General features: G+C 48.2%; 1 protein-coding gene across 1 annotated transcript in view; it reads left to right on the top strand.

Moving 5' to 3' along the window:
- Positions 1-13,812, top strand: part of LOC126538417 (RING finger protein 141-like) — a 286,083-nt gene that overhangs the window by 63,927 nt on the left and 208,344 nt on the right. Inside the window, exon 2 of the mRNA XM_050185260.3 lies at positions 9,319-9,440. Within this exon, the coding sequence (XP_050041217.1) occupies positions 9,322-9,440 (119 nt within the window). The 5' untranslated portion in view covers positions 9,319-9,321. The remainder of the gene's footprint in view (positions 1-9,318; positions 9,441-13,812) is intronic.

Below are 13,812 nucleotides of genomic sequence, written 5' to 3' on the forward strand. Positions count from 1 at the left end.
CTGAAATTCGTGATTTTAGCCCTCTGGCGTTCCACTGGATGACGGACGCTGCCTTGACTTCTTTTCAGAAGGATGGGGTATGGGTAGCCATCCTTCTAGTTGAGGGATTCAAGCAGTGGCAGGGTGTCTACCGACCGGGAAAACCGGGAATTCTCAGGGATTTTGAGTAGTCTAGAAAAACTCAGGGAATTTGTCCTTCCATCAGGGAAAATTAGCTGTAATCTTACTGAAAGGGTCGAAAGTCAAGGTAATGCTGGCTCGAGTAACAGACAGGAATCGTAATAAATCGTATTTGACGCCCTGTTGTCGGCTGGAGGAGTTGCCAGTGTACAGTCAACGACCGACTTTCCGGATTCCCGATAATTTAGACGGCTTCGCGGCACCACCACGTTCCATAGAGTCAATGTATCAGAACGTCTGAAATTTCGGGCGTAAGAACTCTTCGTCGTCCGATTTTCTGGAGGTTTTTCCGTGACCGCAGGTCCGAAACGGCATTAATCAAAGCCACCACTGCTGCAATTTTCATTACCTTGCCGCCTCGAACCGGCGCTCTCGCACGCAGATCAGCTAGCAGCCGTAGCCACCACGGTGGCAACGCTAGGCCTAGCTGCTTCGACGTTCGCTATGAAGCTTCTTGCCGTTGGATGCCGTGTTTTTTATTGAAAGGATTTGCTGCTGTCAGCAATGGCATGGACTCCGCCTTTATGGTCCTCGCGATTGGCTTAGAAGCTTGGAAAGCACGGTGCGTTGCATGATGCCGGTTCCCGATGGTCAGCTTCGCCTCCGTATACAAATGTTACTTGGTGAAGCATACGCAAAAGTATTGCAGTGAAGCATAACAAGCGTGGGAAGGGGTATTGCCATGGGACACAGTATGTATTCCTTAATTATACACGCGTGCACCCGGTATTTCCTGTCGCAGTATGAGTACCGATATGCCTAATACGTGTACTGGCAGGCCTTCAGAGCGTTTCCGAATGTGTCTGTGGCGGTTTGAGCCCTTACGGGCAGTAAATGACATGCATTTATTTTTTCCAACTGGCCGATTTTTCTGTCGTTTTCGCTGCCCCTAGGGAGTTCGAAAAATCGGACGTGGACTGTGCAACTGACCAAGAAGATGCTTCAAGTGGTTTGTGCGGCGAACAAGTGGCGGAAGGAGGACAAGAACAAAAAGGACCTACGCATTGAGGAATGAACGGGAAAGGAAGCGTACTGCCGCCGATTTGAAGGAGCTTGAGCTCAAAAAACAGTGTTGGCTGATGCTGAGATGCAGGTGTCCCTCATACAAACCAAAATAAAATCTTCAAAGCAGTGAAACACAACACTGAGGCGTAGTGCGGGGGCTGAGAGTATGTCAGGACAGTTGAGGTTTACTTACGAACTGTTGAGAGAGAATCTCAATTGTGACAAAGTTTGGGCCTCGTACCAATGAGCTTGCTATCAGTTGATAGAAATAGCTCATATTCGAAAATATTTGCTTCTGTATGCATCTCCTTTTTATTCAGCTGCCGTGGTTGCTCAGTGGCTATGGTGTTGGGCTGCTGAGCACGAGGTCGCGGGATCGAATCCCGGCACGGCGGCTGCATTTCAATGCGGGCGAAATGCGAAAACACCCGTGTGCTTAGATTTAGGTGCACGTTAAAAAACCCCAGGTGGTCGAAATTTCCGGAGTCCTCCACTATGGCGTGCCTCATAATCAGAAAGTAGTTTTGGCACGTAAAACCCCATAATTTAATTTTTTTTACTTTTTATTCGTATTTGAGAATGTCCGACTCGATTTGCAATTTTTTTCGAAGACATATTATATGCTGTGCCTTTTACTAACCCCTCCCTTCTATTCTCTTCTTGAATAACATAAACAATACTCCTTAGTATTCAAATTGGACTAAGTCGTTTTTCTTTAAATTTGTTGTATTCTTACTAGAGAGTGACAGCATCGGGCGATATGGTTTCAGCCCGTTTGACATAAAACATAGTTCTGCATCACTCAGGGAATTTTTCAAAGGCACTCGGGGAAAACCTGGAAAACTCGGGGAATTTGTAAATGTCAACTTGGTAGACACCCTGACTGGGCTTATGGCATCCAGCAATTTAAGTGCGCTTCGAGCAGACGGTGTTCCCATGTCCACTAAAATCGATCGAATGGCCTCCATGAGGGAATGTAGCACCGAGATGACTTGGCAATCTGTTTTAAGTGAATCATCCATGGTCTGAAAAGGCTCCGGTGGGGCTGCCACCTTCTGAGGTTCCTTAGCACCCCGTGTGGGTGATTCAGCGCCGTCCAGGGAAGCAAGGCGGCGGGATGGCACCACGAAAATGGTCCCTGAAGAAACAGCGGCCAACAAGGACAGCTGCACAAACAGAGGATTCAGGGTTAGATGTGGATCATGCAATGCCGCTGCTGCCAGCTTGACAGTTTGTAATGGGATGTGGTAGGAGGCAAGAAAGCTGCTGGGTATGGTTCACCTTGCTTCTCGGCAGTGTCACCTGCCAAGTCAGACATGTCGAGTCCGTGGTGGCTTTCAAGATAGAGCCCACAGCAGCGAGTGACTTTACTTTCGTGCTGCCTTTCGCTTCAACGCGAACGAAGCTCACAGCACACGTTGCACCCTTTCGCAGATCACTTTCAATATATTGACGTGCGCATCTCTCTTCAATGCAAAGCAGTGAAAACGCAGCACAGGTAGCTATCTGCAATCGGCAGTCTCTGTCCACATCGCAGATCGCTTTCAACATAAAGGTCTGTGCGGGCATGCCATACAAAGTCGCTGCTGCAGTAAGTTGGATCACGGTCCATAATGGATCGACGCAGATAGATAGGGTGCTAATGACCATTAACAGGTTATTTTCTGCACTGAATAAAATTGTTGTGCCGCGAAACGTAGCTGGTTGATATCTCTGGTATGTTTTTATTTTTTCTTAGAAACCTTTACCAAGGGTCACTTTAGAAGCTCTTGTGAAAAAGCTGGTCAGTAGTGGCGAATTTTTTGGAAAGAACTTGACATTTCACTGCGATTTCCTCAACCTTGCTTATCTTGAAAATCCGCTTATCTAGAAATTTTTTTTCAGTTTTTACTACTTTGAATAAACGAAGTATAACTGTACATATATTCTTGTGTTTTTTCCATAAACGCTTCTGCGCATGTGCCTTTTTTCATCACAATGTTGTGGAGTAAACAGTTGAAAGGGAAAAAAGCGCCTGTCCTGTTTTTGACCTTTCCTGCCGTGTCTTAAAAAATTGATTCAAGTATATGCACCGACTAGGCCCCCACAAGAGAGTTCTTCTAATAGCAGGAGTTCCAATCGGTCGGCCGAAGTGAACGGACGTGTCGTCGGCACGCTCCGCAACCACCGAGACTACGCGACCTTCACCGACCGCCCTTGACCGCCCTTGCCCGGGCCGCTTTCGCCGGGAGTCATATGGGAAGCGACTTTCTCGCCGTTTCCCACCGACCGCCTTTTCTTCCCGGGACTTTGTTGCCGCTCCCCGCGCCTCTACAGCTCTGAAGCAATTCCAACGCAGCTGCCCCTGCCGGGGCCATAGCGGCCTTGGCGTGTTTTCTACACCATGAACAAAGAGCGCCAAGCGACCAGCTCTTCCGAGGCCCATGTTCTAAACCGGCGTGCAAAGGGCCTTCGGCAAATTCACCGGTCTGTTTCGATGGAGAATTTATCTACCGCAACGTCACTTTCCAACGAGCAGGAGGCGTACTCGGCGATAGAGAACGCCGGCGCGCATTCCTCAACAACGAAGACGCTCTAAGGTGGATACCGCGGGAGTGGCCGCCGATCCCATCGTCGCCAATTTTCCCTCCCAACAGCGAGAGGTGGACACTCCGACCGGGGAAAGGATGGAGGAAGATGCTGCCCCGAACATTTACGACGACAAAACTGACGACGACACAGGTGGCTGTTGGAAGACAGTCATACATAAGCGACGCATCCGTCAAACGCGCGCTATGACGCAACCCTCCGAGAACATCTTGGGCATTCCGGACGCCTCCCAGCCTACCGTACGCAAGCGCATTCGGAATCAGAACCTGCCTCAACTTCCTTTGCACGATGAAAAGATAATTCTGCGGCCTCACGGAGTACTTTGTCTCGATAAGTGGACGCGCCCAGAACTTGCCAGTGCTCTATGGAGTGCAGCCGGCTTGACCACCGATGATCGTCAGGACATCATATTCCGACTGCGACCTCAGCAGAACTTGGCAATCATCAGCACACCCCAGTCACACGTAGCCGACACATTGTACAAGGTGAGGGAGCTGAACCTTGGTCAGCGGGTCTAACCCATCACGACATATTTTGCGGCCCCAGACAACTCATGCAAGGGAATTGTTCCTGGCCTTTTGCCCGGTACACCGTCTTCCAAGCTAGTGGATGAGCTTGTGGCTTCTGGAACTCAAATACTTCAAGCACGAATGATGGGTCAAACCAACGTTGCGTTGGTAACATTTGAAGGACTTAAAGTGCCTCGCTACGTGCGTTTCTATGGTGCAGAACTTCGCTGCTACCCCCATCGACCCCGCCAACTGGTTTGCAAGATATGTCACAAGCTCGGCCATTGGGCTGATTACTGTCCTACGCCGCACGTGGTCATTTGCGCGACGTGCGGGACTGACAACCCCACCCCGTCACATCCGTGCACCCCACACTGCAGATCCTGTGACGGGACCCACCCTACAGCGGATCCAAACTGCCCGTGGTGTGTTAGGCAGGCACTGAACAAAGCTTGGGTTCGGAAAGCTCTCGAGAAAGAGCAGCGTGAACTCCAACCCTCCAGCGACCCGACAACTACCACAGATACGGCGGAGACCCGAACGTCACGCGCCCCAACGAAGGAGACCAGAAAAGTCCAGTCGGAGACCCGTTCGAGATCCCGTCGCAAGTTCAAGTCTCGGTCCCGATCCCGCGAGGCATCGGTGCCCTCCCAGAGAAGCGCCCTCCTTCCCCATCTTCCCAACAACCCTACAAGACGGCCCTGCAGACCAAAGCCCCAGCCAAGGTGACCCTGGTGCCTTCAGGGGTGCAGCGGACCCCGGAGAAGAAAACAGCAATGGAGGCGCCTCGGGAGGTAGGTCGGGCGGAGGGTCCCCCACAGTTCGCTCTGCCCCGTAAATCTCTCCCTACCCCTTCCCCTGTTACCAATTCGTTACCAAATCCCGATCCTCTAATAGAAATAGCCCGCCTACTTCGTGACATGGAGGCGCGCTGTGAGCGCCTGCAAAAACAAATGGACGCGCTGGTGGCAGACATGAGCACTAGTATGCAGGCGGCTCTGGACAGGATAGAACGCCAAATGGAGGTCCTTCAAATAGGGATTACGGAGCAAGTCAAATCATGTATAGAGTGCACTTTCGCCTGCATGCAAGGTCCTGAGCTTAGCAGTAACAACGAAAGCGCACTTTCCGACCAAGGCTCTCGGCCGCAACCTTCAAATGTGGGCACCCGGCGCCCGCATCCATATGTATGACCGCCTGCGTCCTCTCGCGACGATGATGGCGCCGCGTAACGCGGAGCAGCTAGTGGTGTGGCAGTGGAATTGTAGGGGATTCCGCCGAAAACGAGGTTCCCTACAGCAGTATATCGCCACATCCACGAACCCTCCCGATGTCATCCTCTTACAGGAAGTCAATTGCACCCCTTCTTTATCCGGCTACAGCACGCTCTCGGGTGTCTCTCCTCTTGTGGGAGCCTTAGTTTCGAAACATGTTGCATGTCGCATGCATACCACTAACATTGACATTCCTGACCAAATATTGGAAATAATTACGCAAGGTAAACGCAGCGAGAGTCTGTTTATACTCAATGCATACAGTTCCCCCCGTTCGCGAACGCACTGTTTTCAGCACCTACTAACAGAATTTGGTAGGTTTGGACGGGTTTGTGTGGTGGCCGGCGACTTTAACGCTCCGCATACTGCATGGGGTTACATTAAATCGCAGGCTAAAGGGACCCGCTTATGGAATGCCATCTGTAACATGAGATACACACTGCTTACCGACCGAGAGCACCCCACTCGCATGGGCAACAGCGTATCTCGTGACACCTGCCTTGACCTAACCTTCGTGCGAAATACTGGCCCAGTCATTGCGCACGGGCCTTTAGAGGAGCACCTTGGTAGTGACCACTACATTGTGGCGACCACCACCTTGTCATTACGGGGTGCACGCAGGCCCGAGCGAAATGTGCGTATAACGGATTGGGTGAAATTCAGGGAACATCGCCAGGACCCACCTGAGCGCCAAGGGTACGAACGCTGGCTTGACTCTCTCGCACAAGATCTAGAGGCCACCACGAGCACACTGCACACCACAACCAAGACACCAGACATAGACCCGCGTTTACTTCATCTTTGGAACGGCCGCAGAGGGTTGACACGTCGATGGAAACGACAACGCCTCAACCGCAAACTTAGGAAACGTATAGATCAAATTACACGGGAATCTCAGGAGTATGCAGAGATCCTTACGAGGAATAACTGGCGAGGATTTTGCGATCGCCTCTCAGGCACATTGAGCACAGCAAAAACGCGGTCGATTCTTCGCTCACTCACAGATCCCACCACAACAAAGGGAAAAACATTTCAACAGCTGCACATCCTAATGCACGAGTACAGGGACGATGTCTCGACACTCCTCAGAGAGCTAGAGAAGCATTTCATACCCACAGGGCCGTCGCCGTAGTACCCTGACTATCCTTATGTAGGCGAGGCGAACAAATTGCTTGATGCAGACATCACATCTGACGAGGTGCGGGTGGTCCTACAAGACCTACGCCGCAACACGGCACCGGGAGCCGACCACATCTGGTTCGCCACCCTTCGTAACCTCAGTGACGCGGATATTAACCACCTCACCCATATCTTCAATGATTGCTGGCGCAAGGGCATGCTTCCCCAAGCATGGCGACACGCCGACATCACACTAATCCCCAAACCGGGCAAGCCTGTTAAGGTTGAAAACTTACGACCCATCTCCCTAATATCCTGCATTGGCAAGCTCATGGAGCATGTACTCTTGCGGTGTCTGCAGCCCTTCCTCGAAGAAAAATCATTCTTTTCTAACTCTCAATTCGGATATCGGACTCATCTGTCTGCCAAAGATGTGCTTTTACAACTGCGGGAGGAAGTCACAGGACCTCCGTCGTCCACCCAAACGAGAGCACTCATCGCCTTAGACCTAAAAGAGGCATTCGATAATGTTGAACATGACCTCATCCTTCGCAGTGTTGCACATTCACACTGTGGAATTCGTATGTACAACTATATCCGCGCATTTCTTCGAGATCGCACAGCCACCGTAGGAATGGGACCGCATCGATCCGGTACGATTCGCCTTGTAGGACGTGGGACACCCCAGGGCTCAGTTCTTTCCCCTACTCTATTCAATATCGCTCTCGCAGGGCTCCCCCGGCTACTAGACCAGATCCCTGATGTCACCCACGCTATTTATGCGGACGACATTACTATCTGGTCGACACGGGGTTCCGACGGAGCCATCTAGGACCGACTGCAGCAAGCAGTCTATACAGTTTCCGAGTACGCGAGAAAATGCGGCTTAAGATGTGCTCCGGAAAAGTCGGAGCTCATAATCATTCGCCCCCGGAGCCGTTCCTCTACTCCCCCTATCACTGTGCACGTGGATGGCACACCGATACCACAGGTTGATCGTGCTCGTATCCTCGGCCTACACGTCCAAGCAGATGGCAGGTCAAACTACACTGTTTCCCTTCTATCCAGACAGATTGAGTGAATTCTGGCCGTGATCCGGAGGGTCTCCAACAGGTGTTCGGGCCTTCGAGAAGAGGACCTGCTGCGCTTGGTGGAGGCATGCGTGATCAGCCGCCTTACATACCATCTCCCATTTCAGCGGTTGACCCAAGCGCAACAACTTCGCATAGGCGCAATGATTCGCAAAGCGACGAAGCTGGCCCATGGCCTTCCGAGCTATACTTCCACACACCGTCTCCTTAACTTAGGGACACATAACACACTAGGCGAGCTGCTAGAGGCACATTGGGTCAGCCATCGCCAGCGCCTCCTACTCACTCCTACTGGCCGCCATCTTCTCACACGGCTAGGATACTCTGTCCCACCCCTTGAGTCTGAAACCCGTCCAACGATCTTGTCGTCAGCGATACGCCAAGCACTAAGTATACATCCATTGCCACGTAATATGCACCCCGAGCATGACAAAGGGCGGCGCAAAGCCCGTGTACGATACATTGGCCGCATGCTTGCAAACATCCCGGAAACACATACTTTATACACGGCCACATCACGCACTCAAGAGGGCTATACCTCGGTAGTTTTGGATGGCACAGAATCCCTGAGAGACTGCTGCAATGCGCAGAACAAATGCCGCTTACGGAGAAATTCTCAGTGTTGCTCTTGCAATTCGATACGCCATCCGTGTTCCTGAGGAAGTGTATATATTGACGGACTCGCAACAGGCATGCCGGGCGTTCCTATCAGGACATGGCATCCCGAGAGCGGCGCACCAAATTCTCAAACAGATCCCGCAAAATACACCAACCACACCTCCCCGCATCCACTTACTCTGGACCCCTGGTCATACCTCGCTGCCGGGTAATGAACGCGCACATGCGGTTGCCCGAGAAATTTCCCTCCGGGCGACCCGGCGTGGTGAGGCGACTAGTTCAGAGTGGGGGGATCCCTTGCTCCGTTACAAAGACATACTCCGTCATTATACACGCATTCGTCTCACCCACGCCGCACCACCGCCGTCCTTCTCGCGGGAGGAAGCAGTGGCATTACGCCAGTTACAAACTGCAACTTTTCCAAATCTTGTCTCTCTCAATAAATTCTACCCACACTGTTATGCAGATCGTTGCCCTGGCTGTGGCAGCTCGCCCACAATCTTCCACGTCACGATTGAGTGCACTGCAAACCTCTTTCCTCCCTTGCCAACTCTCCTTTACCCCCTACGCAACAAAGAGCTGTGGGACGATGCCCTCCACGACGGACCTCCCGAGGTCCTCCGAGCTGTGATACAACGGGCTCGAAACATCGCCGGAATCATCTTAGGGACCCTGGACTGAGGGTTCCTCCCACACTGCTCTCGCCATTCAAATATTAATAATAAAGATGTTTTACTCTCTCTCTAATAGCAGTCTTGCATACACTGCACCGGCTTGGCTGATAAAGTAGCAGTGCCCATCTCATGCACAAGTCAGAAAGGGTGACCAGTGAGCACTTGATGTGAGCCACTTGGTCTGGTTTGTGATAGGGTCTAATAGCACTCCATGGCCCTCTGAGATGAAAGCTGAAGCTGGATGCAATCTTGTGTGCAGGTCATGGGTTCCCAGCTGAGCTCGGAGGTGATGGGAGCCTTTCGGCACTCTCAGGTGTTTGGTGAGATCACCACACTCACATTTGAGCGCTTCCTGGCCAAAGTGGATGAGCTGAATGATATGTGAGTGAAATTTTTTACTCTTTATATTGGGTTAATACACTAAGCATTTTGGGTCAGCTTTAAAAAGGCAGGCAGCTGCAAATAAATTAGGGAACAAACTGTATACAGTGCACTACTTTGTAAGTGTTTGCCACAAGATTGGGTGCAATGAAGCTTGCAAAGATGGCTGCGTGTGCCCAGCTTTTGGCAAAGCACTGCACCAATGTCATTGGGGTTTATGATGGCACAGGACCTCCACGACCACTTCACACCGTGCCTCACTTTGTGCATGTTTCTACTCAATACATGGCTTAAGAAATGGATGTTATACCACTCCAACTAATGAAGCCGTAAGAGTGAGGCACTTGGTTTCATGCGGCAGAAAGAACTTTGGGCAGACGGGACGCTGCCTACACATTCGCCTTGGGGAGCACCAAAGTGCAATCAGAAATGCAATAGGCTCGAATCTGCCCGCTCATTGTAGAAATTGCCTATGCAAACCCTTGTTTGAACAAACCGAAATATTGTATAAAAATATGAATCAAATCAATTGCGAGATTGTGAAAGCCTAGTTCATGCATGTAAAATCAGGCACATGCATCAGCCAGACTTCTATCGCTCTACAGGATAAGGAAACTGAGTTTCTGAATGGCAAGATAAGCTAACACCCTTTCACCCTTGTAAACGTCACTTTACACGTGTTTATATTTTCTGTATATTTTAGTCATTTGTTTGAAAAAATAAACCAGTTATTAGTCTGCCCTCGTATTGTACACTTTCTTTTATCTTTTGTCCGAGTTGCGCAGCCCACCCCTAGGAACACGTTCAATAACCAACTCGTCCAGCTTGCCATGTTAATTCGGTTTCACTGCCAGTATATTTCTAAAGGGGTAAGTGTGAAAGTAAAGTGCATCTTGCTCTGTAATGTTAAAGATCTGATGTGTATTCTCCGCGGGGGTCCTACTCTGGACATGCATGTACAGCCATTAGGGTTGGTTTTCAGGGAGTGTGTCCACAGCATGCACATACTATTTAGAAAAAACGGACAGACGGAGTGCTGCCATGCGTGTGTGTGCTGTGAACACATTCAAGATGCAATGTTACCAACTCACCCATTCTTCTCAGAAGGTCATTTTGAAACTACTTATTTTCGAAAACTTCCTTCTTTTTAGTTTTTAAAGCTGTTTCAAGAAAGGGGACATTTACAAAAGCAATGGTGCTAAAGAAAACTTGTGTATGTGCAGAGAGCAAAAAAGGTGTGAGGGCCAAAAGAATACCAATAGGTACGGAAGATGTAGATATTGCTACGTTTTAACACTAGGAGTCATATTCTTAAAAGGCTTAAGTTATAATGAGCATCTGGAATACCTTAGGAAAGGCTTGCTTGGGCTTTTCGAACAATAGCTCACTTGAATTTTTTTCTTCCTGTTAAAGTGAACACTTCATAATGCTTTGGTGTTTTTAGTCATACAGTACTGCCACTTTGTTTCGGGCACCACTGGCAGTGCAAGCCTCACTAAATTGCACTTACTGCAGAAAAGAGCAATACGATGTATTGCCAATGTTCCGCATTCATTTTCTATGAAAATCTCTTGATAAAATTTGATATTCTTTCAATATTTTGTTTATAACATTATCGGTTAATTTTTAGTTTTAGTTTAGCCTCAAAACTGTGAATGGCGAATCTAGTGTTTTATTGGCTGAACCTGTGCCCTCAAAAACAGGCTACACTAAAAGCGCAATGATAGCGGTGAACACAGTCGGCAATCGGCGAAAATCTGATCAGCAGGTCAATCACGTTGGCTTTTATACATCAGTCATCGAAGGTTCCAGAGTAATCACGTGTGCCCGCGTCTTCCAGAAAGTTCTAGACCATTCGCGTCGCGCATACACGAAATCAGATCACACAAGGTTCGGTGACAATAGACAGGGGATAGAACCATCGATAACATTCGAGAAACTTCCGATAGATGCAGGCGTGTCCAGCGCTGTGCGATAACATTTGTTATGTGGTGCAACGCGGTCACCCGATAAAATAAACAAGTACACGTGTCACTATAGTCACATTGTAGGCTGTCATCTGCGGTGCTTGCTGAGTGAGCTCAACAAACTCAATCTGGATTGTCTGACCATGCAGCAGCCCCATTCTTGATTGCGATAAAAATTTTTGATCAGGATCTGGCTTGATTGTGATTGAAAGTGCTCGTGTTGCATCACAATTAACCCTTTCAGGGTCAATGACGTAAGTATATGGCGCCGTGAACAAGTCCAAAACGGTCGATGCCGTATATTTACGGCGCTGTCTGTATGTTTCAAAAGCGTGCTAATTTCCTAATTCTTTTCTTTCCTGGCATGTGCTGCCACTATGTGGGAATACAGGGAATTTTTTTCTCATGCCTCCCTCTCTCAGCTTTCGTTGCATGGTTTGTTTTAAAGCTAGTTTGCTCCGGCATGTCTATATACCGCCGCTCATGCATTGGCGAATGTGCGGGTGGGCGGCTGTTTCGGTTTTGTTCCGCTGGCAGTTTTGGCTTCTTGCGTTCACAAAACTGATGGCTATCTCATTACTAATTGCTCAAAGGGCAGCCACCTGTTTCTCACTCGTTTAGTGCTCACAGGGGTGAGCATAGGAAGGATGCCGCCGTGCATGCGCTTCCTTTTCTTTTCTTTCTTTCTTTTTTTTTGAGACTTGCGATATCTAATTGCCTCTGGTTGGCGATAAGATGAAGATTAGTGGAAGTTTGTCACACATTTTGCTTTTTTGACGGGCACACAACCACACAGTTTTCTTGAGTGCGCTCACCTATGCAGTTCGATTACGCTATGGACGTAGTTCGATTACGCTATGGACGTAAATATTAGTGTAAAGGCAGGAACATTTGAGACTTGCAAAATATTCTCATGTGCGCAAATTCTAAGCCTTTAACTATAACAATACATCAAATTTTTCATTGTAAGTTTATTTCCTTTCTTTTTTAATTTTTGTTATTCTTAAATAAAAAGTACATACATACCAATGCAAAATATATTTTTCTCGCATTACGGTCACCCGAGAAAAATTACGGTAAATTTTTGTCAACATAGGACCTATTTTGTTTCTATTTGGTCTGAGGTCCTATTGAAAATAGGACCTCAGAAGACTTAAAATCTGCAATAAAAAAAATCGACCCAGGGCGGTCGCATATGGTGAAAAAAATCTATCTTGAAAGGGTTAAAGAGCAACTGAAGACCAAAGCGATCCAAGCCTGCGCTACCCTCCTCGCAGCACAACTCGTGGAGTCAAGATGTGATACAGTATGGTTCGCATGATTTTGACAAATGGGCTACCTACCGTATTTACTCGCATAATGAACACACTTTTCTTCCCGAAATCTATGCGTAAAGCTGTGGGGTGCGCTGAATGCATTGTAGTTGTCAAATTGTCATGATGTTCCCACGGACAATCTCAAAAAAAAAAAAAAAAAAGACTTGTCGATAGACTTTTGTTGTGCGCCATAATGTGTGTAATCATGGTAGACAGATGGCAATGTATCATTTCATCATTTCCTGAAAGAAGCAGACGACACACGTTAAAGAGTGAATAAGAAACGTGCATTTGCAACAATGTGATTGACACTATGTTGGTTTGTTCAGAACAAATTCACATTGGATTATGTCTTTTTTCCTGGCAAGATTACGATTGCTTTCTTTTGGTATATTTTAAATATCTTGCTGGCATTTCTAATCGCAGAGTGTACATTGTTCAGGCAGGTGTTTTAATAAATGGTTTACACATAAGCTTCATTACATTTCGTTAGTTTAGTATTGTGCCCCAGCATAAGTGTTACTAATGCTTTAAGCAGCAGGAATATTCTCGATAATGTACTTCTCTTTGCAGGCACAGTATTTGGAACATTAACTAGCTTGAGAGGTCTGAAGTTGATCATGGTACATTTTATGCCACGAAGCGACATATTTTGGTCACATACTTTAGTTTAGTGGTATAAGCAGAAGATGCTGATGTCTCATTCAACGCCATGAGTTGTCAGTTGAATTGCTCGCAAAAAATTTAGAGGCAACTGCAAACAGTGCTTGTTCCATATTTGGAGCATTTGACTTCTAACAGCACTGCTAGCTTAATTGCTTATTGTGCACTCTGCTAAATGCCATTACAGCTATTGCAGTTGGTTTCCAAATCATGCATTTACTAATTCAAGCGACCTTGCTCGAAAGGAAACACTCGCTAAATTTTGGAAAGTTAGATGAAACGGAACTTGGTCCAATTGGTTGTTATTGACTTCTCACGTTTAACTGAGGTTTGTGAATTCCTACGGGCAATGGGTGTCTGCTCTGTTCTCAAGCTGAGGCCGTACCTCTGACACTGCATTGTATGAGCACGAACAAGCACCACTCA

This window comes from Dermacentor andersoni, chromosome 4 (assembly GCF_023375885.2).
Source record: "Dermacentor andersoni chromosome 4, qqDerAnde1_hic_scaffold, whole genome shotgun sequence".
NCBI classification, from domain to species: domain Eukaryota; kingdom Metazoa; phylum Arthropoda; class Arachnida; order Ixodida; family Ixodidae; genus Dermacentor; species Dermacentor andersoni.